Genomic DNA, 26,649 nt, shown 5'->3' with positions numbered 1-26,649 from the left:
TAGGGAGAGGATTTTTGGGGCGTTTGGAGGGAGCTTTCACAGGAGGTCAAGAGAGAGGGGCCTTTTCTAGAGCAGGGAGGCTAGTAGCTTTAGAAGAGGGAGGATTGCTTGAGGAGCTTATTGAGGAGAATTCTGAGCTGAGTATTGACACGAGGCGGAGCAATGAGTTACAGTCAATAGCACCCAGCTGAGGAAAAGATTTTCAGGTTTGGTTGCCATGGTTTTCACGTATGTTTTTCATTCTTCATACTTTGCCTATCTCATTCTCTATGATCTTAGCTTTGTTTGTTGAGTTGTTTTGGTTGGATAATTTTTTTTTTTTTTTTTGGTTAAATATTTGAAGAGCTTGTTCAGTTTTGTGCTCTGTTTTTTTTTTTTTTTTTTTTTTTGTGAACATTCTCTGTTTTTATATTTTTTTTAACCCATTGTTTCTTGGACCCCTGGATCTCAACATGAAAGGGGAATCCACTTAATGCTATGCACACCCGACTTTGCTCTGTTTTGAGCACGTTATACCCATTTTTTTTTTCCACACCTTTTTACTTCTAACACTCCAATCTATATCTCTTTTTATGACTCACAATTCTGGATTTATTCCGAATGATTTGGCTGTGTATATCCTGATCTGGGCTAGAGGAGAGATGACTATGTATTTCGGCTTGCTACCATAGATTCATGGTTCCCATTGGACAAGATGCATATGGGCAAATCAATTTCCCTTGGCTAATAAGGTTGTAAGAGAGACTGAAGTTGTCCTCATTTGAGACCGATCTTTAAATTGTAACAGGGTGCCTATTTGGAGTAAACCGAGTTCTTTAGTTGCTACTATACATCTGGATTTTCGCCTTATTTAGTAGTCGTGGTTAGCAAGATGGTGAAGTGTTGCCATGCCAATTCCCTGGGTTTGAGCTTTTTATTTTCTGGAAGACCTCTGCTCCTTACTTCGCTTTTCATGCAGTGGAAATATCAGAATCTTCTGCAGATGTAGACCCTTGAATCAAGCTCCAATGGTTAATGAATCTACTCCTATAGTCGATTTTGAGTCTTCTCGAGCAAATGAGCTTTGAACCCAACCTGATTGCTTCTGGTTCAATGAAACACGCCAGTAGTTGTCCCCGGAGGTTCTGTGTGGTATCAGTCACAGTTTCAACACGGGATTGCAGATGAAGCGAGTCGTTGCGCATTGTCACGAGGTAAATTGTGGAAGATTTTTGCCCAGGGTAGTGCTCGTGAATCTGGAGCTGCAATGGGCTATAAGACTAAGTAGGGTTATGGGATTTATCATATTCATGCTAGACGTGGTGGTCAGAAGAGGCCTGGGCCCAAAGGCATTGTTTATGATAAGCCCACAAACCAAGGTGTTACCCAACTGAAATTCCAGCCACAGCATCCCAAGCAATTCTTTCTCAGGCCCTTATAAGGAGTTATCTGCTGTTCCCGTGGATCCCTCAGCTGTTTCAGGACTGCCACAATCATCACACCATAACATTCCGCATTGACAGCCTGAAGAGCCAAGTTCTATGCCAAGTTTACTAGAGCAAGAACAACGTGATAAACAAATGCCTCCCCTTGCAGCCATGCCACCGTCCTTGGCTATACAGCAATTTCTTCCAAATGTAGTCTCTGCTGCTGCCGGTTTTGGGTGCTTCTTAATCCTCCATGGCCGCATCTACTGCGACACTTGCCGCGCTGGATTCGAGACCTCCGCAACCACTTACATCGCCGGTACAAGAGTTAGAATCCCATGCAAGGCAGATACAGATCACACCAGTTTCATCACAGGCACTCTCAGTCTAAAAGAAGAAAACGAGGTGCATTTGATCAGGCTGTCGTCAGGTGGAACGGAGCTCATATGCGAAGGTTTGTTTTCGCACCCAAGCGAGATCTGGGACCTCGCTTCTTGTCCGTACGATCAACGCATCTTCTCCACCGTCTTCTCTTCCGGTGAATCATATGGAGCAGCAGTCTGGCAGATTCCTGAACTTTATGGCTAACTAAATTCTCTTCAAATTGGAGCGAGTTGCTGTTCTTGATGCACACGCTTGTAAGATAAAATGCATTCTCTGGTGGCCATCTGGAAGGCATGATAAGTTGGTCAGCATGGATGATGAAAATCTATTCTTATGGAGCTTAGACTCTTCAAGGAAGGCTGCACAGGTAATATCAAAGGAGTCAGCTGGAATGCTGCGTTATTTTACCTGGGGGAGCTCGGGATCCACATGATGTGAATGCTGTTGCATCAACATGTGAATAGTCAATCAAATTTTGGGATCTGCGTACAATGAAGAAGACTAATTCAATTTAGCATGCCCATGTCCGCAATGTAGATTATGACACCAAGAAGAAGCACATACTTGTAACTGCAGAGGATGATATGGGGACATGCATATGGGATCTTAGGATGCCAAAGGTTCCAATCAAAGAGCTTCCTGGACATACACACCGGACATGGACTGTGAAGTGCAATCCAGAATATGGACTGATTCTGAGTGCAGGAACAGATTCATTTGTCAACTTGTGGTTGGCTTCTACGTCTAGTAATGTTGACTTGAGCATAGAGAACTATGAAGAATTCTTTGGTGTATCTCAAAATCACTCAGAATAGCTCCTTTATACCTTTCCCACTCCACTCTGCATGGTGCATGGTCTCCTTTTTAAGCCACATGTCTTTCTACCTTTATTTCATCTTTGACTTTTAAAATAATCCCTCAAATCCCAATTTTCAAATAGTTTTCCAATTTTTAAATTCTTCAAATATTTTTAACTTCTTAAATTTTTTATCCTTAGACATTTTTTTTAGGTTCTAAATACCTCGTTCTTTTAATAAAATTTGCCGTCATTTTCTTCCCGGCAAGCCTTTTTCACATTTTATGTGATTTTCAAAATGTTTTAAAATAATTGTGAATTTAATTCCGTAATTCCGAATAATGGAATTTATGGAATTAATTCATGCTAAAATAAACGGGCTTTGGTGGGGGCCCTACATATGAGATTCCATGATTGATTGATTATTTGGTTGACTCGTTTGCCATGCATGACTGACTTATTTCTGTTCCTGGACTTGCGCATAAATTATAAACGTTCCTCGCTCACTAATTCTGCTTCATGATAGCGCATTTAGTCACTGGAGATCCAGGTACGCATCCACTTCCACCTCGGTTATCCTCTATTGCATTTTCTGATTCCCATATGTGCATGATTAATTCGGATATTTATTGATTTCCTCATCGTTGCCACATCAGCTTCATTTTATTAGTAGAGACCCGACTTTAGGGACTTAGAGGGGTGCTATGGTCTTTACCGTACCTTCCCGATAAGTAATCTGACCCCCGAACCCGATCCGGTTTTTTTGTAGATCACCTTTTCCAAATAAGGAGTCACATTTAGGGTTTTTCTTTCTTATTTTGTTTACCCTTTTAAAAATAAAACAAAAATAAGTGGCGACTCCAAGTCATTTTCTTAATCAATAAAAATCAATTTTTCAAATAAAAATCGAGCTCGCCATCGAGTGGGAAACGCATTGAGCCGAAATGCGGGGTCCACAGCATGTTACTACAATATCATGTTATTTGCTAGTTTCCCGAATTTCTTAATTTAGCAATAACTTGGAATTTTGAAATTCCACAGCGGTAAGGACAACTAATTAAATATCACAACCAAGATGCACTAATTTTATTGCTGAAAGGGCAAAAGAAAATTAGTACGGTTCATAATATATAATTAGTTTCTTTCACCAACCTAAACATCCTACTAAGTATTATAATCATCGATAGGACAATTACAATACCTGTATGGACCTTAATAATCACAATAATAAAACAACCAAAAGTGGGAGATAAAATATTTCAACAAAGATAATTTGACACATATAAGATCACGACAAACAACCACATATATGTTCACTATTGTCATGATAAACTCAAATATTTAATTTGCACAACTTGATACACTTAGAATTGCAATATGCAATCACACAAGTGTTCTTCATTGCCATAATAAATTTAATCTAACAAAAAAGGCTTAGGACAACATTATTGGTATAAGATAAAAAATTATACCATAAAGAACAATGAAAATAATAATTGTCCCAATAAAACCAAATTTAACAAATGTATAATAATTCCAAGAATACCAAGACAATAAAAAAAAAGTTTTTTTATGATGTCATCTCATCTTCTCTACCGAGCTGAACACGACCTGGTTCTTCTAGAGAAAAAAAATATTTCTTCCAAAATTTTGTGCATTTTCCAACGAAAACACTTAGGTTTCTATCCTCAAACATCAATCCTTTAATCTAAACCCAAAAAAAATGCACAAAAAACGCATAAAAGAAAGAACCAAAATAAGCCCTAATTTTCGAAATCTCATCAAATGAACTCCAAAAAATCATAAAAATGATGGGTTTTGCTCCAAACAATATTCTCTACAAGTCTCCAACATCAATTGGGCTTGAAACCCGAGAATCAACACCAAACGAAAAAAAAAACCTCCAAAAAAATGGCTTCAAAACCAAAAAAGGGGAAACCCAAAATAACCCTGATATGCAGCTCAAATGTCATCCATATAGTGCTCTGATACCAATTGATGAAAATTTAAACGACATAGGATCACATGTAGACATTAAAACATGCATTAAATGACAATAAATGAGATGCTCACATTGATTAATGCCATGGAAAACCATTTCGTTCTCCATTGGTGTTCAAGAAGAAGCTCAGTCCAATGATGGTATGAAAATCCGGGTTCAATGAGCTCTTCCATTTCCTCCCCAAGATTCAATCCAAGTGTGTGCTCTTTAGAGTGCGTGCCCTCTTCAACCAAGAAGCAGCCAAAAAAAAAAAGTCTTTGCACTTATATATCACTCATTACACACATTATTCGGACCACTTGACTAAATGGGTCAGTCAAGTGAATTAGGGTGAGTCCATAAAAAATCAAGCAATAATATGTATTCAGCCCCATTATAGACCACAATGCAAAAAATAAAATAACATTGATTTATGACATTATCACATTGATTATGTAAGTCCACACATAAAAATTCCAACATCAACAAGTAAACATAAGAGTTCCAAGCCACCAATCTAGTGAAATGTCTTATATTTGTCTACTCCTGACACTCCCCGTCATGCTAAAGATAGAAAAAATCAGAATAATCCCCCACCATCCGCGACAGTGATCATTTGAACCCCACTTCCTTAGACAAACTCTTTGAAAATATCGACATTTGGTGAATTCAACCGGTCATAGCTCATGAATTCAACTTGTCATTCCAAAAATTATGCCCAAACCCAATATGATAATCTTATTTTTACATTTAAAATATATCTTTCCTAATCAAGGTTATGGAAATTTGTTAGGATTTTATTTAAATTGTTTATTTTTATTTTGTATGGAAATCAATGTTCATACTGTTTGTGTTTTGATAAATTACTATTTTTAAGTTTTATTAGAATTAAGAAATTATTGATCCATGTTAATTTATGGGACTCAAGGGCAAAATGTCTTACCTTTTGCCATTATCATAATAATCTTTGAATAGACACAAAGTTGCAAGTAACATATCAAATATCAAATAATTATATATAAGTTTTAAAATATTAATTTAATTCGATTTTTTTTAGTTAAAAAAAAAATTGAATCGAACTAATAAGATCAATTTTCAAAATTATCAAATTGAATAAACCTTTTTTATTATTAAAAATCAAATGATGATTGGTTTTACTTGGATGGATTTGTTGGTTTTTCAGTTGTGTTTACATCCCCAATCCTTGGTAAAGTGGAATTTTTGAAGTCCTTTTAGGTGAGTTAAGTGTACAGGAGAGAGTTCCCCACTTCTTACAATCACCAGGCATGACAACCCACATGGTTCGGAGCTCGAATTCCCTAGTTTTAGGCTAATACATTCTCTCAGCATCGCATGTGCACTATGTTCACCTGCTGGTGTCTGTTGCTAAATGTGGATGAATCTTCGGTCATTTTGATGGTAAGAAAATCAACAGAGAGATTGCATTAGAAGGCATAATGTAAGTTATTCAGTAATATCTCAGATTAGGAAAAGAAATTTCTACACTGATCCTAAAGACTTATCCCTCAGAACGGAGGGAGGGAGAAAGTCGTTGCAAATGTCACCGCCCTAATGTGGGATTCAGCAGTTTTAGTCGATACAGACTGCTGCAACAGTGTGCCCAACAGCGTTTCATGCTAATAATTTTGGTTCTGAAACTTTAGGAACCCACGTTTGCCCTGCCATCAAATCTAGGAATGATTGTATCTTCTTTTGGCTTCCTCTTGTCTCTGTGTAGTGATGTGAAGTATTCCTCAATTCATTCTATGAATGATGATATCTTCTTCTGGCCAACAACCTTGTTTGGTTTTTGGCCAATTGGGATTATCTTCGGTAGCAAGAAGCATTTTATTTGGACTGATCCGTCCACGAATGCGATAGGCATTAGTAATTTAGTACATAGCACTTTGTGAGTTGCAATGGCCTGGGCTTTAACATCGCGTATGAAATTACCCAACCTCCGGCAAGCCCAATTGCATATACCTTAAAAGCAGTTCAACTGGTATATATCTGGCCCAAGTAACTGGGTCGTTCCAACTTCCATAAATGTTGAATACGTTGTTTGAAACTCAAATGTTGGTTTTAACATAACTATTTGATAAATAAAATATGGTTAATATATTTTTAACCATAATTTTACAAAAATAAAAATAAAAATCAAATTATGAATATTTCTAAACTATTAATTGCATTTCATTTCATTATAGAGCCGTATATCCACCATGGCTGAAAAAGCTCAGTGGTGTGAAATTCATTTGTGAATGCTCCCAATTTTCTCATGTTTGTCTTAAATGCATGCCGAAACTTCTTCGCTTGTCTGTTTTAGTTGTTGGTTGTACTTGTTTCCTCTGTGAGCCTTGGCAATTCAAAGCTACTCAGTCAACCTGCAATTCTCGTGAGGTGAATTTAAAACAATAATCAAATCCACCCCTCCTCCCTCCTCCACTGTTCTACACAACTACAAAGCCGGCACGGCCGGCCGGCATTTGCGACTCGAAATTTATATAGTGGATTTATAGTCATCTCGTATCCTATGTATGCTTGCAGATTGAAAAAATATGATTCAAAATGAAATAGGAGAAAGGACAAAATATATATATATATATATATGCATATATATTATTTTTAAAATTTTATATAAAGATTAACGTTTAGTTCTACAATGAAATTTTTTTTTTATATTTAATTTAATATATGAAATATGAAAAAAAATTCAAATATTGTTAATTTTCTTTAAAAAACTTTTGTATTTTCAAAGTATTTAATTTTTATATAGAAGATAAAGAAATGGAATAAATTTTAAAATATATAAAAATAATTTATTAATTTAAAATATATTTTTTTAAATTTCTTATACTTTTTAAAAATTTTCAAAAATGGACCGTAATAATATTAAAATGCATAACTTTTAATATATATTTTATTTTATTTTGTATAAATCAAGTAAAAAATAAAATCATTTTACTAATAAACAATGATATGGAAAATAGAACCCTTTTGCCCATAGTTAGTTCATGAGGCTGTGTATAATCATCAATGCTGGAGGGATAAAAGTTACAATATTTTCAATTTTTTAAATTTGTATTTATTCAACCAATGCCCTTTGTTTTGGATAGTGCAGAAGTATTCAAAATTTATTTTATTATTTTCTCATTTGTAATATAGTAAAGTATATATTTTAAATGACTTAATAGTTTTATGTAATGAATTAGGATTTGAGATACCTGAAATACCAATGTTTGAAAAATAAAAAATAATGTTCAAGTTATGTAATATCATAATAATCTTATTTTCAAATAGGACTTAATATATAAAGTGAAATATCATTTGATTATATTATTGATTTGTATCTAAATCATATTATTTTGTACCACATATATATATATGGTATTATCGTTTTATATTCAATATTATTTATTTGTGTTTTCATTCAAGAATTCCAAATTTATCATATACTTTGAATTATCCACATTCAAATTTCAAGTGTACGTATTGGCTTGATACCTCACGAGTCGTGGACTAACTGTTTTTTTTAATGAAAACTATTTTTTAACTTAAAACATATATCTGATAAGCTTTTAATAAAGTATATCTTTTTAAAATTTATTGTGAAACATGTTATTTTCTTAAATAAATATGAGATATTTTTAATAATTTTTTTAAGAATATTTTCTGAAACAATTAAAAATTATTTATTTATTTTTATATATATATGTGCATTATAAACGAGCTTAAGTAACTGTGCGAAGACTTTAATTTTTAATTTTTATTTTTTTGCTTTGGGTGATGGAGGATACGATGGAAGAGACCTATCTGGCTTATCTTTACGATGAACGATTCAACGGATGTGATCTCAGGTTGAAGTTGCGTTTAGGTGGGACCCAGCATGGTGGGAAGTCCAAATCATTCTGGTGAAGCGGCATGTGGCAGGAAGGTCGAATCTTTGTTTCTCCCGCCTTGCCCTTGACATGAGCCATTCTTCTCCTTGTTCAAATCAAATATTATCTTTTGTCTAAGAGACGAGGGTTAGTTTTGATATTTCTTTCCTGCTCTTCCATTTTTTTGTTTTTTCTTTTCACTTTTATTTCTTAATTTTAATTTTGCTTTGATTTTTCTCTTTAAAATTTAAATGTTATGTGTTGTTTTCCTCTTCTCCAAAAGCAGCTCTCCACTCTTTCACTTCTCGTGACTCTCTCTCTTCTCTCTCACTCATCTGTCTCCCTTTTCCCCTCTACCGCTTTGATGAGCTGAGATCTGCCTTTTCCCCGAGTAATGGACCCATGCTTAAAGGAGACAGCGCATTGCGATGGTATTTTTCTTTCTCATTTTCTGGTCGTCGATCTATCTTCTTTTTTCTTCATTTGGACGCCAAAGGAACCATCTTTTTTTCTCAGAAGTTTATGATTTTTTGTTCAATACATTCATCAGCGTCTCTGTGTCACTGTGTGGTGGATCGTTGTCCTGCTTCTGATTTTGATTTCTTCAAAGAGAAAGTTTCTTTTATTTTGATCTTTTATCTTTCTTAATTTGGGATCTGATGTTGCCTCTTTTCCTCCCAGAAGAAATATAAATTATTTTTCAAGGTTGAATAGTTAATGGGTTTGTATAGATGTTGCTGCTGTTAGTTGAATGGAGTCTAAGTCGACTGTTTTAGTTTTCTGATTTTGTTTCGGCAGAATTGAGAATATTTTGTGATTTCTTGTAATTGGGTTTTGGGGGTTTCATTTCAATAGGAGCATTTGTAGGTAGCTGTTTTGAATAAAGAGAATGATGATCTTTGCAGTACCTCTTATTTGTCTGCGTAATTAATAAGATATATCTTATGTTATCAAATAAATTTGCAGCTTTTGAGATATCATCCAAGAACTTAAAGGGTACAAAGGAGAAAAAGCCGCTTCATTGAGAGAGAGTATGTGAGATAGAAGGTTTTCTGGTCTACTGGCGCAATCTATGTGAAATGACCATTGATATGCCACCAGTTATGGCCCAAACTGTAAGAACGAGTAGGTCTTCATTTAGCTCTAGCAATGGCAATGAAACACCTTTGCACAACTCTGCCACTATCTCAAATGGAGATGGATATGATAGCGATGGTTCCAATTTTGCACCCCTGTAAGTTTCTTGTCATCCTCTTCAACTTTGTATAGATTTTAATTCACAAACTTCAACTTTGTCTAGAATTTAAATTCATGGCCTTCAGTATAATTGTGGTGCATCAATGATGCTCGTTTCCTGTCTGGGATTGGTTAGTCATTTTGTTGTTCTCTTGTTTAGTTTTGAAATCATTGATTGGAATTTTAGAAAGTTCAATTAAATGAATAACTTCAACCTGTTCTAACAATACAAGGATTTGCACCTAATTTGAAATGTTGGTAAGTTATCCATAACTGAAATTTTTGGCCCAATAAATTTGTAGTTCAATGTTTAAAAAAATATTATAATAATATCTTGTGTCAGACACATTGCTTCTCTGTCCTGCCCCAACTCCTTTGTCCTCTATTCTTGTTCGGGCAATGAGCATATACGTCTTTCTGTCTTTCTCTTGCTTATATATTTCCACTTGGTTGGGCAAGAGTCACATCCATCTTGCTGCTTGACTACCTATTATTTTATTTCTTTTTTGCTGCAGTACACCAGGGGCATTGTCGGCAGCTATTCCAGCAGAACTTGCTGGAGCCATACCCTTGATTGATAGATTTCAGGTGGGAGAAGATAACTTCTATGCATGTAATACAACAGAAAAAACTGCTTCCAAAATCCACCTTTGATTAACTATTTTTGTAACAATAGAATGAGTTGAATCCATATTGAGCTTTTAGATTTTTTGTTTAAACTCTGTAAAACTTTGATTTTGTTGTATTCCATTTTTCCATTTAGGTGGAAGGATTTTTGAGGTCAATGCAAAAACAGATTCAATCTTCTGGAAAACGTGGTTTTTTTTCTAAAAGATCGGTAGGGCCTCAAGTTCGAGACAAATTCACATTTGAGGATATGATGTGTTTCCAAAGGGTAATAATATGCTACTTTTCATGACATTTTTTTATTATTAGCACCCAGCAGAAAGAGCTAACTAACATCTTTTTGACAGGATCCTATACCGACATCATTACTTAAAATTAACAGTGACCTGGTAAGTCGGGCAATAAAACTGTTCCAGATAATTTTGAAGTACATGGAAGTTGATTCATCTGATCGAGTAAGTCAAACAAGTTTAGATGAGCGGATTGAGCTTGTTGGGAAACTGTATAAGCAAACTTTAAAGCGTCCAGAGCTCCGAGACGAACTTTTTGCACAGATTTCAAAGCAAACAAGGAATAATCCTGATAGGTATGCACATTCCTTTTCTAGTATGATGTTTGATTTTCATGACCCATTCCATCTGCACTTCCAATTGCTGGTGCAAGGACTAACCTTATTTCTTTAATCATGCTACCTTTATTGCTTCTGAAAACACAGGCAACTTTTAATCAGAGCATGGGAGCTAATGTATTTATGTGCTTCCTCCATGCCTCCTAGCAAGGACATTGGTGGATATTTATCAGAGTATGTCCACAATGTAGCACATGGCATGAATGTTGATTCTGAGGTCCAAGTCCTTGCACTGAATACATTAAATGCTTTGAAGCGTTCCATTAAGGCTGGACCTAGACATACAATACCTGGACGTGAAGAGATTGAAGCTCTTTTAACTGGAAAAAAGCTTACTACTATAGTGTTTTTCTTGGATGAAACTTTTGAAGAAATTGCATACGACATGGCAACAACTGTAGCTGATGCTGTTGAGGTACTAAAAAGCTTCATCTTTTATATAGATCTATGTACTTGTGTAGATATTTAGTAAGGAAAAGAACTTAGAAAATAAGAAAGATGAAGTAAGATCTTCTAGGAACAACATGATGACTAACAGAATTTTAGAACTTGTTTGGTGGTGGAATTGAGAACTGTTCTCTATTCTCATAAATAGAAAATGAAAAGACATAGAAAACGTGTTTGGCGGCACGTTTTCAAAAATTGTTTTACAAAACATTCTCTGGAAATTGGTTGTTTTTACAAAGTCTTAAAACATTGTTATTCTAATTTTGAAAAGTGTCAACATTTAACAATTTCGTTGTTTTCATTATTTTCATTTTCGAAAGAACCACTTGTGTTTTACCAACTGCCAAATGATCCCTAGTCTTTCCGAGGTCCTTTCTAGGTGTTTAGTTAGTTAAATAACAAAAGAAGCGATTTATGAGGAACTGAATATAAAAGGCTGTAGTAGCAATATTACTTCAGCTGGGAAATGATACCTCAACTGAAGATGCTGCTAGCCTGCTATTACTAGTTTGTTAAATGGGGGGAGAGCAACCAAGTTAATGATTAGGATCTGAGAAGTGAGGATATAAGGGTCTCTATCTCAGTTTTTTGGGGATTGCCTAGGTGTCAATGAAGATTACTAGTTTGAATATAAGAGGCTTGGATTCTATAAAAAAAAGGGTGATGAAGGTTCTGTTATGCAAAGAAGCTCTTGATGTGGTTATGCTCCAAGAGACTAAAAAGGTGAAATGCCTACAGAAAATTAGTGAATGGCATTTAGATGTATAGGGATAGGGACTGGATGGAACTCTTGGCTTTTAGCGAATGTGAGATTCTTGGACATTCTCTTGCTCTAATGTGGTGGCAAGCCCTTTTTTCAATTTTATTCAACCATCCTTAGGGAAATGGTTTTTAGTTTTAGCCAGTTCATGAACCAAATGATTTTACACCTACAAAGGCATGTTTGGAATAGATATAAGATCTTTTTGGGCCAACATTCCTAAGGTGGTGTGCTAGAGGAGATTTTAATGTTGTTAGAAGGATCTTAGAAAAGTCACGGGGTTTTGGGATAACCTCAAGCATGAGAGAGTTTGATAACCTCATTACTTGCAAGAAACATACCTCCTACTTGTCTCAATCATTGCCCTAGAGTCTTAGATACAATCCTTCAAGCGGGGGGTTGGCTCCTTTGTGGTTCTTAAAAATGTGGTTGTTCCATCCTAGGTTCAATGATTGTACTAGTACTTGGGTGGGAAGCTCATAGGTTTATGCAAAAGTTGCAAGGCTTCAAGGCAAACTTGAAAATCTAGAACAAGGTTATTTTTGGAGATATCAAACAAAGGAAAGAAGCCACCTTGACGGGTATTTCTATGTTTGATTTTTAAAGAGAGGGAAGGGACTTTAACCATTGAGTTAGCTTCTTTGAGGGCTACAAAGGAAGTGGAGTTGGAAGATCCAGTAATCTTTCAAATGGGCAAGGATAAGGCACCGAATCTAGATGATTTTAGTATAACATTTTATCAAGAGTGTTGGGACATTATTAAGGAGGACTTGTTGAAATTTTTTTATGAATTCCTTGACAATGGGATACAACTTTCATTGCTCTAATGCCTAAGAAGTGTCAAATTACTAGGTTTTTTATTTTATTTATTTTATTTCTAACTCATTAGTTTGGTCACTATCCCCGACAAGATCATTGCTAAAATGTTGTCTAAGCTTGTAAGAGGAGTTTTACATGAGACCATTAATATTTCTCAAAGAGCATTTGTTGAGGGTAGACAAATTTCAAATTCTGTTTTAGCAGCCAACAAAGTGATGGATGAGAAAAGATGCTTAAGAGGAGGTGTTTTTTTTTTTGAAGATTATTTTGAAAAAGCTTAGAATTGTGTGAGTGAGATTTTCTTAAACCATGTTTTAGAATGAAAAATTCCAGAGGCGAAATGGAGATCTTAGATTTGTGAGGCCTTATTGACTACTAATTTTGTGTTAATAAATGGGGGTCCTAGAGGTTGGTTTAAGGCATCTAGGGGCTTAAGACAAAGGGATCCACTATCTCCTTTTCTTTTCACCATCGTCTCTGATGTTTTGAGTAGATTGATATTGAGATCAAAACAATTTTGGTTGGCAGGTTTAGAACAAGGTAACTTATAGTTTGTAGATGATAGTATCCTTTTTCTCATGATCTAGGTCACTCAACTTTCAAAATCTTAAACCAATTATAATGGTCTTTGTTATTGTCTCTAAGCTTAAGACAAATTTGGATAAAAACACTTTATTGCGTATTAATGAGAATCAAAACCAAGTTTAGACTTCTCTTTTAAGAGTTTCTTCTCATGTTTTGATTAGATTTATATATTGTTGAAGGATGTCACCTTCTTGATTTTGTTAATTAATCAAAGATAAAGAAAGAAGAAAGACATGCTATTGCTAATTTCTGTTAACCTTTTTTTGTTTTAGATTTTCAAAAATATAAGTGGAATAATTAATTGTATAAATAAATAAATATCACAATCCTATCTTATATATCATTTCACATGATTATTTTATTTTAGGAATTTCAAATATAATCTTTTTGGCATCAACCTTGATCAGAATCATCTCTCTAGGTTAGCATTGATGCTTGACTACAAGGCTTCAGATTGGCCCATACTTTATCTGGGTCTTCCTTTGGGAGGGAATCCAACTGCTTGTGGATTCTGGGATCCAATGATTGAGAGAATCTCTAGGAGATTAGACGGATGGCAAAAGGCTTACTTATCTTTAAGTGGTAGGATAACTCTCCTACACTCTTGCCTTTCCCATATCCCTAGCTACTTCCTTTCTCTGTTTAAGATTCTAGCTTCAGTGGTTGCAAAAGTCGAGAGGATGCAAAGGGACTTTCTTTGGTCAGGGGTTGGGGAAGGCAAAAAAGATCATCTTGTTAGGTGGGAAGCAGTGTGCAAGCCGAGGGTTAAAGGGGGTTTGGGGATTGGGAAGATACCTTTAAGGAATCGTGCTCTTTTAGGGAAATGGTTGTGGAGGTTTCCTAGGGAGAGTACATCTCTATGGCATCAGGTCATTCTTAGCATATACGGGACACACTCAAATGGTTGGGATGCCAATACTGTAGTCAGATGGTCACACCGCTGTCCTTGGAAGGCCATTGCACAAGGCTTTCAGGATTTTTCCAAGTATACTCGGTTTATTGTAGGAGATGGGGAAAGAATTCGCTTTTAGGAAGATTTGTGGTGGGGGGACCAAATCTTAAAAGACCAATATCCAAGACTATATTGAGTGGTAATGGATAAAAATATTCCAACATCTTCAATTCTCGGTTCGTCTCGCCCTTTCTCATGGAACTTTAATTTCCGTCGTAATCTAACCGATTCTGAGATAGAAGATCTAGAACGCCTCATGCACTCTCTAGATTGTATGAACTTATCCACTTCCGCTTTAGACGCGAGATCATGGTCCTTATTGTCTTTAGGTTTGTTCACAATCAAGTCTTTCTTTACAACCTTGTCCCAAATGCCTGATTCATCTCCATTTTTCCCCACTAAGTTTGTATGGAAATCTCAAGTCCCTTTCAAAGTTAAGGCCTTTGTCTGGCTTGTGGCACACAAGAAGCTAAATACCAATGACTTGCTACAATTGAGGAGACCCCACAAAGCTCTTAGCCCTGACATATGTAAGTTGTGTATGGAGCAAGGAGAATCAGCAGATCATCTCTTCCTCCATTGTTCAGTGACTTTGGGGTTGTGGCACAGACTTTTTCAGCTAGCCAAGATGGATTGGGTACCTCCGAAAAGCATTTCAGACATGATGTTCATCAATTACAAAGGATTTGGCAAGTCCAAGAGAGGGGTAATTCTATGGCAAAACGCGAGTATAGCGTTAATCTGGGTTGTGTGGCGGGAAAGAAATGCTAGGATATTTGAGGACAAAGCTATGAATTCAGGGAATCTTTGGGATTCCATTCATTTCCTTGCGTCCTTTTGGGCTTTTTGTTCAGTGGGTTTTAAGGGCATCCCCTTTAACGTATTACAACTTGATTGGCTAGCAGTGTGTAGATCCAATAGTTCCAATGGGACGGCCTAGTGTATTGTTATTTTTTCATGTTGTTTAGTTTTACTTTTGGCGGGAGGATTCCTCATCCTCCTTTTGTACTTCTTTTTCTATCAATATATTCACGCGTGGTTTCCTATCAAAAAAAAAAAAAAAATATAATTACAAAGTTAGTTTTCTAATATAATGAAAGTCAACATATATGTCATGTTATATAGCAACTGACTAAATGTTGTATTAGAAACATGGTTTTGAATCCATCTATAGCTTTTGGCTTCTCAATTTATGCACAATTATATGGCATAATATTGAGAAATTGTCAACTCAATTTTTTAGAAAACTAAATACAAGATTGGTAATAGAAGTAATTTGTTGCTTAAATTCCTTTTGTTTCCAAATACCAGAATGTGGATAACTAATGTGTGGAATTTATACCTCAAACTTGTGTTCCATGAACCAAACATTGTCTTAATTCCTTTTATTGAAGACATTGATCCTCAAAGGAAAGAATTTTTCTGTAGTTTCTTTTTCTTGATAATTCTTTTCATAAGCCTTTATTTGGTTAGATTTTTCCACTGTTTGTGTTTATCATGTAATTTTAGTTAATTAATTTTAGGTGTTATGGATTTGCTTAAGAAAGTAACTCCCTCTTGTTTGCTCGCCATGGAAATTTTTTATGCCTTTCTGCTCCTCTGTTCTATTTTCTGGTATATACATTTTTGTTCTTTATTGAGCTTTTGTAAATCTTATAATATTAATTCAAAGCATATCTACTTCAGGAACTTGCAGGAATAATTAAACTCTCAGCATACTCTAGCTTCAGTTTGTTTGAATGCCGGAAAATTATTACTGGTTCTAAATCACCTGATCCTGGGAGCGGTATCCATCTTATTATCTTCTGGATTATTTTATTTTATTTTTTTAAATCAGACTCACTAAATTAGTCATTTGATGTGCACTTTTTCTTTTTACATAGAGGAGTATATTGGATTAGATGATAACAAATATATTGGGGATTTATTGGCGGAATTCAAGGCAGCAAAGGATAGAAGTAAAGGAGAAATTTTGCATTGCAAATTGATTTTCAAGAAGAAGTTATTTCGGGAATCAGATGAATCTGTAGCAGACCCTATGTTTGTGCAGTTATCCTATGTTCAAGTATGTAATCTTATTTTAAAGTAATTTGTGAGCAACTCTGATTAATATTTGAATATGTACAACTTTGACTAATTATGGGAATTCTGAACAGGCAGTATCTGATTTAAGCTTTGATCTAACTTGTTTTTATTGTTTCAGTTGCAACATGACTATATATTGGGCAATTATCCTGTTGGAAGAGATGATGCTGCACAACTATCTGCATTGCAGATTTTGATTGAGATTGGATTCATTGGTTGCCCAGAATCATGCACGTTAGTGATTCTAGTTATTTCATCTTGATTTGCAGGATTTATTCTGTTGTTTTTTTTTCTATTACAGTAGTGATACTCAATATTATTATTATTTTTTGGCATAAATAATAGTGTTAAAGCATAAGAGATTGTTTTTTGGTGATTGTGTTTCATTTCTCCATTTATATTAGAAATTTCTAGTGATTTTTTTTCTTGTTAAATGTGTGATATTTTTCCAGTGATTGGACATCACTTTTGGAACGATTTCTACCTAGACAAATTGCAATCACCCGAGCAAAGAGGGATTGGGAGTCAGATATTCTTTCTCGCTATCATTTGATGGTAAGAATCAAAACTTGAAGTTCCTTATTTAGTAATTTGCTTTAAATAATGCTAACATGAAGTTCCAACCTTTTGTACATTTGGGAGCGGGCTTGTTATTATCTGACAAGGTTTGGGGTGGTTGGTTTTTCTTGTGGTCCTTTTTTAAATGATCTCAAAATTTCATCCATAAAGAAGATGATGACAATATTTCTTTTGATTTAATTATGTTGCTGTATATAGGAACATTTGACAAAAGATGATGCAAGACAACAATTTCTAAGGATCTTGAGAACACTGCCTTATGGGAATTCGGTTTTCTTTAGTGTTCGCAAGATTGATGATCCCATTGGACTTTTGCCTGGACGGATCATCTTGGGCATTAATAAGCGAGGGGTGAGTCAAAGTTATATTATTATAATGTATCTGTACATTGCAAATTTGATGTTTGAATTATAGATCTATTGCAACAGAACATGAATTTGATTGTTCGTTCTCACAGGTTCATTTTTTCCGTCCAGTTCCAAAAGAGTATTTGCATTCTGCTGAACTAAGAGATATAATGCAATTTGGTAGCAGCAATACTGCTGTATTTTTTAAGATGAGAGTTGCAGGTGTCCTCCACATATTCCAGTTTGAAACTAAACAGGTTCTTAATCTTTTGAGTTTCTATATGTATATATATAACATTTTTAGAGTTTTAGTCTCTTTTTTCTTTTATGTATTCCTTGTTTGCCTATCAAAAAATTATTATTTGATGGAGTACTATTCCATTTTATGCAGGGAGAAGAAATTTGTGTTGCTCTTCAGACGCATATAAATGATGTTATGTTGCGTCGCTATTCTAAAGCACGGTCTGCTGCTAGTGGCTCTATGAATGGAGATTCTTCTAGTAATGTTAAGCCTCCTAGTGTTGAAGTCTATGAGAAACGTGTGCAAGATTTATCTAAAGCTTTGGAGGAATCCCAAAAGAATGCTATTCGAGTAAGTAGCTTGGATTATTAGCAAGTTAAACCTTCTGTTCCCATAAAAAAAAAGAAAAGAAAAAAAAAAAAGAAAAGAAAAAAAAAGAGCAAGTTAAACCCACTTGAAACTACAGTGCAGTACATCAAAACCCCTACCAAGGGATGTGATGGTTGGGAACTGAGGATTTATACGAAGTGATAGTGTATCATTAAGTTATCAAATCATATGGTTTCAGATACTAATACAATTTGATATTTTTCATTTACAAGTCAAAAAGTGGTCATAAATTCATAAGTCAAGTCATATCATTCTAACTAAGTTGTTTGATCTACTTTTCAAAATCAAGTCAAAGTTCTGTGACTGATAAAATAGAAGAAATTATTAAACACAACTGGCATGGTTTCAAAACATTTTTTAAATATTCTTGTCTTATCGTAGTCCTTTGCCTAGATTTCTGAACAATAAAATACTTCCCATGCTCTAGAATGTCTTCTCAAGGTCTTAGTGTTCACCTAGCTTCTGCAAATATTTCCATCAATTCCTTTGAACTTGATCCTTCCTTACTAATTTTCCCATTTTCTTTGTCTTTGGTGCAGATCTATATGCCCAAATATTTGACTTTTTAATTCCAGGGGTCTCTGACTGTTTGCAAATGTTTCTAAAGTTCTAAATATTTATAATCCGTTTAAGCTTACTGACCCCAGTTGATCAATCAATCTCTAGGTTTGATCAATCAAAGTGGGAGTTTCTTTCTTGATCAATTAATAAACATAATGGATCAATCAAACTGAGTTTTTTTTTTTTTTTTTTTTCAGTTCTACAACGAAACTTCAAATGAACATCCTTGATTTTGTTTTAGTCCAATAATCCTAAATCCAAAATTTCTATTGTGCCCTTCTATTTTTAAAGGTTTTTAGACTTCAAAAACTTGTATTTAATAAAATAAAGGCCCAATAGACAAATTTTTCATCAACATTTTCTACAACTTTGCTTCTTAATGATGCTTTTTATCTACCACTCTTAGAGATTTTTTATGAGAAGCGTGAATTCTATTTCTCTTTTTTTTTTTTTTTGTTTTGAATGATAAAAAGAAAAATATATTAAAAAGGGCCGCCAAAATAGCAGTCCCAAGTATACCAACACGTATACAGCTACCACCACCCACCACCACAATAAACCAAAGTTACAAAATGAAAGGAACAAAGCCAACCCACCCTCATCTTCCCTTTGGCCAAACCCTAGAACACTTTCTACCTCTTTTTCCTTCTATTAGTCAAAGCGGTTATGACCTTCCAGATAAAATATCAAAATACCCTCTTCAATTTGTTTATTTACCTCTTAGTCTTAAGGAAAGAAAATTTCCTAAAGCAGACTTGTTTAAATACTTATTTAATTGATCTGCAATTTAGTCCTTGTTCTCATCACACTATAGCATAAATAAAATTAACAAAGATGTGTTAAAGATGCATTTATTTGTTCGCTTTTGTGCATACTATGCGGTTTTTGTTGGTCCAACTAATTTAAAGTGTGGAAATAAAGCCTGATAATTTTGGTGCCTTGTTTTAATAATGCATTGATAAAAATGTGGTGAATAAATTTGGGCCTTATTTTAACTCTTTCTCAAAGTGCACTCTTTCAAGCTTTAGTCTCTTTTTTTCTTGCTTTCTAATTCCAAGTAGGTTGAGGAACAAACTAGAGAAGTGTTGATGAGACTTTTTGGTTGGGCGAGGGGCAGAAATTCACTTGGTGAAATGGAATTCTATGTGCTCTTTAAAAATTGATCATGGGCCGGGTGTAAAAATATTTCACTACTTAATAAAGCATTTTTACGAAAATGTGTTGGGGTTTTGTATGGAGCATGACAACATTTGGAGAAGAATCATTGTGAGAAAGTTTGGGCAGGTGAAGGGATTGGTGGCCAAGGATGAGGAGGGTGACCTATGGGATGAGTCTTTGGAAAGTCATTTGTTGAGTATGAGAGGACTTCTTTGATAGAACTAGCCTTGAGATTAGCTATGGGAGGGGACAACTAAGGTTTTTTTTTTTTTGATAGACTGAGGACAACTAAGTTTTCCCTCGAGTATGGGGGGAAAAAGTGGGGAATCTTAGCCATTGGTTGCTAGATTCAGAAGGAGATTTCAGGGTTGGGAGTTGACATCCATGGAGTGCTTTTCTCAACTTATCTATCCTTGTATTACTAGGCAGAATTGTGAGGATAAGTTGGTGTGGCAATCGGCCAAGAAAGCCATTCTTTGTGAAGTCATATTATCTTTGAATATGCTTAGGGGACCTCATTTCATTCACCTCTAAAGAAATTTTTGCCTGGGCTACATGTTCTAAAGTGATGTTTCTTTGTGTGGGAGGCTACATGATGAAGATTTTTACTATTGATCTTATGATTAGAGGATGCTCTTTAATGAACATATGTTGGATGTGTGAATTGAAGGAGGAAACAACCAATCACATCTTCATTCACTTTGAGTGGGCAAGCAGACTATGTATTTACTATTCTTCCTCTTTTTTGTGAGGTGGATTCTCCTTAATGGGGTCAACAAGCTCTTGCTTGGTTCGAGCAGTTAGAAATAGCATTGAAAGACCATGTCCTCAAATGTTTTTCTTTTGCGCAAGGGAGATGGCAGGGAGGGGTCTTATTCTTCTTTTCTGGATTTTGTTGATTGTTTGGGTATGGGGTAGGTGGCACGTTGGCCTGTTGTTTTTTTATTTATTGTGTTGTCTTCTGGTATGCTTTGTATATCCTGTGTCTACATTGGTGTAGCTCACTTTTTTGTATACTCCCCATGTGTATGTGGACCCATGCTCTAAAGTATAGTCAGAATTCTGAATAGAATTTGATACAGGGTTGTCAAAGTCTTGTATGAATTGCTTTTCTTGGTTGTGGAATTGCACATGGGCAAAATAGTTTCTTTCATGAAATAAAATATACGCATTGCTTTGTTAAAAACATTTCTGCATATAGTGTTATTTACCTTAGTTTACAGAGAGTTTTTATTTCCCTAATAAAGGTGATGCTAACTAGCTTATCCAGTAAGAGACAAGGAGTCTTACTGACTATACTAACTAGCAGGCCTTTTATGTTATGGAACTTTAGATGTTAGAGTGAGGTTACCCACAACTCAGGCTGTTCAGGTTGGGTTGCTGTAGTAATAACTATCATTGATGCCTTTTTCTAATTTCCTCTATCAAAATGATTGTAAATGCAGTACATGATGCTTTCCAAATTATTTATCAGTTGGTGAGACTTGAAACAGATGTCAACGTCTAGCGACTTATCATATTTTTCATAGAAAAACAGTTTTAGTAACAAAAACCAATAAAGTTAAAACTAAACAACATTTGAACCAACAAGGATTATGGTTTTCTTTTTTTTTTTTTTTTTTCTTTTTTTTTTTGGAGGAGGGGGGTTTTATAGTGTTAAGACGGTTGGAATATATAAAAGGTAATTTTGTTAATGTCTATCTCATCTTAATGACTTATAAAACTTGCATTTGAAGTTAATATTCAAATTTATCTAGTTATCGGAAGATTTGCATGAAAAGCAAAAGGAGCAGGAGAAAATGCAAGAAGAATTGGAGGGCTTGAAAGATTCCTTGATATCTGAGAAGCAGATCTTAACAGAAGTTATATGTGACCGTGATAAACTCAGATCATTATGCGATGAAAGAGATTCAGCCCTGCAGGTTAGCAGTTTAACTTTATAGAGTCCAATTTTTAACACCTTCTTCATTTGCTTATCCTGATATGTGTTTCCATGCTTATTAGGCTGCATTGTTGGAGAAGAGGAGTATGGAAGTGAGATTGGGCAAGTTAAGTAGTCAAGGATTAGAAAACAATGCCAAAAAAGATTTAGTTGGAACAAATAGCCAGGTAAACATGTTGAGAAAATAGATTTATATCTGGTCTTAACAATGATGGAATTATGGGGAAAAAAAATACTTTTCTTTTGTACTTTTGGCAAATTCATATTTACAAATCTTGCCTCTTATTCTGTAACTTTTTATTGCTTTGCTTGTGATGAATTTTAGTTCTTTGGCTGTTGATAAGTTTAGATGTTACTAAAACTCCAAGATGAGTTAAAAAGGCGTTGTGAGGAGTTGCATGTAGCCCAAGAAACTGCCAAAAGACTGGGAAATGAAAAACAATTATTGGAACAAAGAATTCAGAGGCTTGAAAAGAAGAAAGCCGATGAGGTAACAATGTCAACTCTTGTTTTGATAAACCTCCATATGTATTCATTTGCATGATCAAGGCATTCATCTCTCTACCAACTGTTCAAAATGTAGGTGGAAGTTCTTGAGAAAAAATTTGAACAAGAAGGCAAGACCTTAAGGCTTCGAGTGTCTGAACTTGAAAGAAAACTAGAAGTAGTCACACAAGATTTGGCTGTTGCTGAGTCAACTCTTGCAGTTCGGGCTACAGATTTGGCTTCATTACAGAATAATTTAAAGGAATTAGAGGAATTGAGAGAAATGAAAGAGGTAATAATCCTATACTGGATTTTCATTTTTGTTTTAACTGTTCATTATATTTTTAGGTTAGTAATATTTCTGTTTCTCAATACTCATAAATTGAGAACCTTTCTAACTAATAAATTCTTGGCTTGCTTTCAGGACATTGATAGAAAGAATGAGCAAACTGCCGCTATCTTGAAAATGCAAGCTGCTCAGCTAGCTGAGCTGGAAGTTCTTTACAAGGACGAACAAGTTCTAAGGAAGCGATATTTTAACATAATAGAAGGTTGGCATTGCCTTAAAGTTTTTAATATATTTAATGATATTCTTTTAGGTCATATATCTTCTATTCTTTTGTTAAATATTTTGTTCTTTGGTCTTTCACATCTCTAAGAATTTCTATTCTTTCTCAATGTCACTGACACAACATTGGCCCTTGTACACATTACAGATATGAAAGGCAAAATCAGAGTTTTCTGTCGATTAAGGCCTCTTAGCGAAAAAGAGGTCGTTGAGAAAGAAAGATGTGTTCTTAATACTTTTGATGAGTTTACAGTTGAACATCCGTGGAAAGATGATAAAGCAAAGCAACATATATATGATCATGTGTTTGGTGGTAGTGCCACTCAAGAAGATGTGTTTGAGGATACAAGGGCAAGTCAACATCATGAATGTTTGTTAGCAACTTGTTTGATTACATTAATTAATAGTTCAAGTTGTGTGATATTTTCTATGTTTATGATTGCAGTATTTGGTTCAATCGGCTGTAGATGGATATAATGTGTGCATATTTGCATATGGTCAGACTGGTTCTGGAAAGACATTTACAATTTATGGTTCTGATGGTAATCCCGGTCTTACCCCACGGGCTACAGCAGAACTTTTTAAGATTATAAAGCGAGATGCCAACAAATTCTCATTCTCGTTAAAGGTAACGTGACTAATGTGATATAAATAAAGGCAATAAATAAAGTTTGTTCCTTAAGATTTTTTTTTTTATGATTGATATGTTTTATTTATTTTATTTGAAAGTTTGGTGATTACTGAAACAGAAGTGCTTTAGATACAATGACTCTTCTTTTTCGTATTAAGTTCTTGTTTATAGGAAGCAAAATTTATGTAGTATCTAAATAAATATTGTTCTATTTTGCCTTTATTCACCTTTGACATAAATCGTGAAATTGTGTAGGCATACATGGTGGAGTTGTATCAAGATACACTTGTAGATCTTCTATTACCAAAGAATGCAAAGCGTTTGAAGCTGGACATTAAGAAAGATTCAAAGGTAATCATCTTTGTGTAGGTAATTTTTGTGATTGACAACTCTATTTTTGAGATGTTATTGATTGGTCCAATTTATGGATGAGTAAAATGTTATTGTACTTTTACTGAAAATTTGATCCAAGTTATTATACTTCAAAATCTTTTGGTTTTTGCCCTCATTGATGACTTAATTTGCAATGATTAGGGCATGGTATCTGTGGAGAATGTGTCTATTGCATCCTTATCAACATATGAGGAATTAAAAAGCATTATTCAAAGAGGATCTGAACAACGGCATACATCTGGCACTCAAATGAATGAAGAAAGTTCAAGATCTCATTTGATTCTTTCAATTATCATTGAAAGTACCAATCTTCAAACCCAATCAGTTGCCAGAGGAAAGGTATTATCTTTATCACCTGGAGCATATTCTCTTGGGTTAATTTCTTTGACCTCCCCTGAGATTTTGCCTAAATACACTTAGTTTCCATTGGTTTGAAATTTCATCATATGCCTTCCCTATCCTTCTCATTTGGTAATTTCACTCACCTCCCCTCTAATTCAAAATAAGGGAGGTATTTGACGAATTTTCAAATCAATGAGGGCTAGTTGTATTTAGATAAAACCTCAAGGGAGTTGAGTGAAATTATCCCTTTTCTCTTTGATACTATCTTGATGTATGCTTTTCCTAATGTAAAGGTTTAGGCACATGGATATATACATCTCCCTATGTTTTTTCTAATTAAGGGGGAAAAAGGATGCAAACACTATTGTGAGCATAAATCTGTGTTAACATGGAGTGTGAGATGTCTTGTTGGGGCTTACTTACTTATTGTGATAATGTTTATTTGTCTTTACATGACAATTTTAAAACTCTATCTGCAGCTAAGTTTTGTGGATCTTGCTGGTTCAGAAAGGGTGAAGAAATCAGGCTCTTCAGGTAATCAACTTAAGGAAGCTCAAAGCATCAACAAGTCACTTTCAGCTCTTGGGGATGTTATCAGTGCTTTGTCATCTGGCGGTCAACACATACCTTATAGGAACCACAAGTTGACAATGTTGATGAGTGATTCACTTGGTGGCAATGCCAAAACTCTTATGTTCGTAAACATATCTCCAGCTGAATCAAACTTGGATGAAACTTACAATTCTTTGACGTATGCGTTCTTCTATCTCTGTTATATTTCTTTGTTTAATGTCACAGAATTAGTTATTTCCTAGGTGACACTTAGACAACTCAAAACACTTGAAGTTGCTAAGTAAGCATTTCCAAAACTTAGCTCACTCTGTTAAGCAATAGTACTCAATACGAAAGTTGAACAAAGAAAGCAACACTCATAGTTTGAAAGAATGGAAGCTTTATTACTTATTATTCAAGAACACTTTATAATGTCTTGAAAGCTCTAAAGTGTGTAGTGTTTGGCCAAATGAGGTCATCACCTATATATAGGTACTGTGGGAACTCTAGTTCTTTTATAATATTTCAAGAGTTTCCATCCATCTCTGGAGATATATAGATGTCTCTGGGTTCTTCTAGAAGTTTCCTTTCCTTGTATAAGCTCAAGCTCAAGTGAGGACTCATTTGAGCATATTAAGATGTGCAGTGGTACCAACTAAATAGGTTTGGATTATTGGAGATGTGCAAGTTTGGAAGGGCGAGTAAATTTGGCATGTGATGAGTTATTTTAAAGTTTAAAGGAAATATATATACTATTTTTTCTTGGTTATGCCAGTTCATAGGTGGTCAGTCTGGCTAACAACTATCTATTTGTTTATGAATTCCCATCAACTCAATATTAGGCCTAGTTCAAGCACTTGATCTATAGCTAATATGAAATTCTTATTTTGAGATTGATGCTCTGGAAAATGACATTTTGAAGTTATTTTTTTATCAGGTATGCATCTAGGGTCCGGTCAATTGTAAATGATGCAAGCAAAAATGTTTCATCAAAAGAAATTGTTCGTTTGAAAAAGTTGGTTGCATACTGGAAGGAACAAGCTGGAAGAAGGGGAGATGATGATGATTTTGAAGATATCCAAGAAGAACGGAATATGAGAGAGAGAACAGATGGTCGGCACTCCATGTAGAGTGCCATAGAGGACTTGATGCAAGACTTATCTGGGCAAATTTGCTAGTGATGCAGATTGGTAGTTGGGGTTTTGTGGGGAAGAACAACTTAATTGTATAGTCTGGCAGGGCTTGGGGCTTGTATATTTTTCTTGACCTTTATTATTGGGTAATATACCTTTTCTTCCAATTTTCTCTTTCTTAAATTGTAAGAGTGACAACCACAATCATGTCTTGAGTGAGGTTTTCTGTTGTAATTCCTCGTCACAATGGAAGTTTGAAGATCACATCTATGTATCCTCGTCACTTCGCTTGAGCAAATATTACTCACTTGGGCAATATTTACTTCATTTAGGCAATATGCAAAAAGCAAACGAGTTTTAAGCACTGGTACTGAATTTATCATGTGGAATTTGAGTAGAAGACGTTCGGATATTGGGGTTAATGTTCTTCCACCATTTCACACGTGGAACCGTTAAAACATGAAATAAAAATTTCTTTTATCATCTGGAGCAGAGGCGCTACACGCACTCCGTGTTATTGAGTCTTATGACTTGTGAGGCAACATAACTTCACGCCTAACTTTTGCGCAACACTTTGTTCCAGGAATGCTATAAGAAAAAGACGAACGCCTAGCAGCACTACCAGAAAACTTAAGGGTCTAAATAATCTTTATATATTACAATAAGTGATGGATTTTAGAGACTGATTATATGCATGTATTAAAAAAAAAATAGTCAAAATTAGATTTTACCAAAAGAAAAT

General features: G+C 34.9%; 1 protein-coding gene and 1 pseudogene across 1 annotated transcript; both read left to right on the top strand.

The window, feature by feature from the left end:
- The first annotated feature begins 1,559 nt into the window (after positions 1-1,559).
- On the top strand, positions 1,560-2,605 carry LOC117913360 (annotated as a pseudogene).
- Positions 2,606-8,718: 6,113 nt separating this feature from the next.
- On the top strand, positions 8,719-26,243 carry LOC117912531 (kinesin-like protein KIN-14I). The gene is made up of 24 exons (XM_034827140.1): positions 8,719-8,876; positions 9,412-9,679; positions 10,197-10,269; positions 10,445-10,576; positions 10,656-10,894; positions 11,024-11,351; positions 16,186-16,285; positions 16,383-16,564; positions 16,703-16,818; positions 17,037-17,139; positions 17,362-17,514; positions 17,621-17,767; positions 17,902-18,102; positions 21,618-21,782; positions 21,865-21,969; positions 22,152-22,292; positions 22,386-22,580; positions 22,713-22,839; positions 23,005-23,207; positions 23,302-23,484; positions 23,743-23,838; positions 24,022-24,219; positions 24,702-24,973; positions 25,712-26,243. Exons 2-24 carry the CDS (start codon positions 9,525-9,527, stop codon positions 25,902-25,904), a joined length of 3,807 nt encoding a protein of 1,268 aa, XP_034683031.1. The 5' UTR covers positions 8,719-8,876; positions 9,412-9,524; the 3' UTR covers positions 25,905-26,243.
- Positions 26,244-26,649: the final 406 nt, after the last annotated feature.

This window comes from Vitis riparia, chromosome 4 (genome assembly GCF_004353265.1).
Source record: "Vitis riparia cultivar Riparia Gloire de Montpellier isolate 1030 chromosome 4, EGFV_Vit.rip_1.0, whole genome shotgun sequence".
Taxonomy (NCBI): Eukaryota; Viridiplantae; Streptophyta; class Magnoliopsida; order Vitales; family Vitaceae; genus Vitis; species Vitis riparia.
The sequence above is the reverse complement of the archived record's forward strand: the minus strand, read 5'-3'. Positions and strand labels throughout refer to the sequence as shown.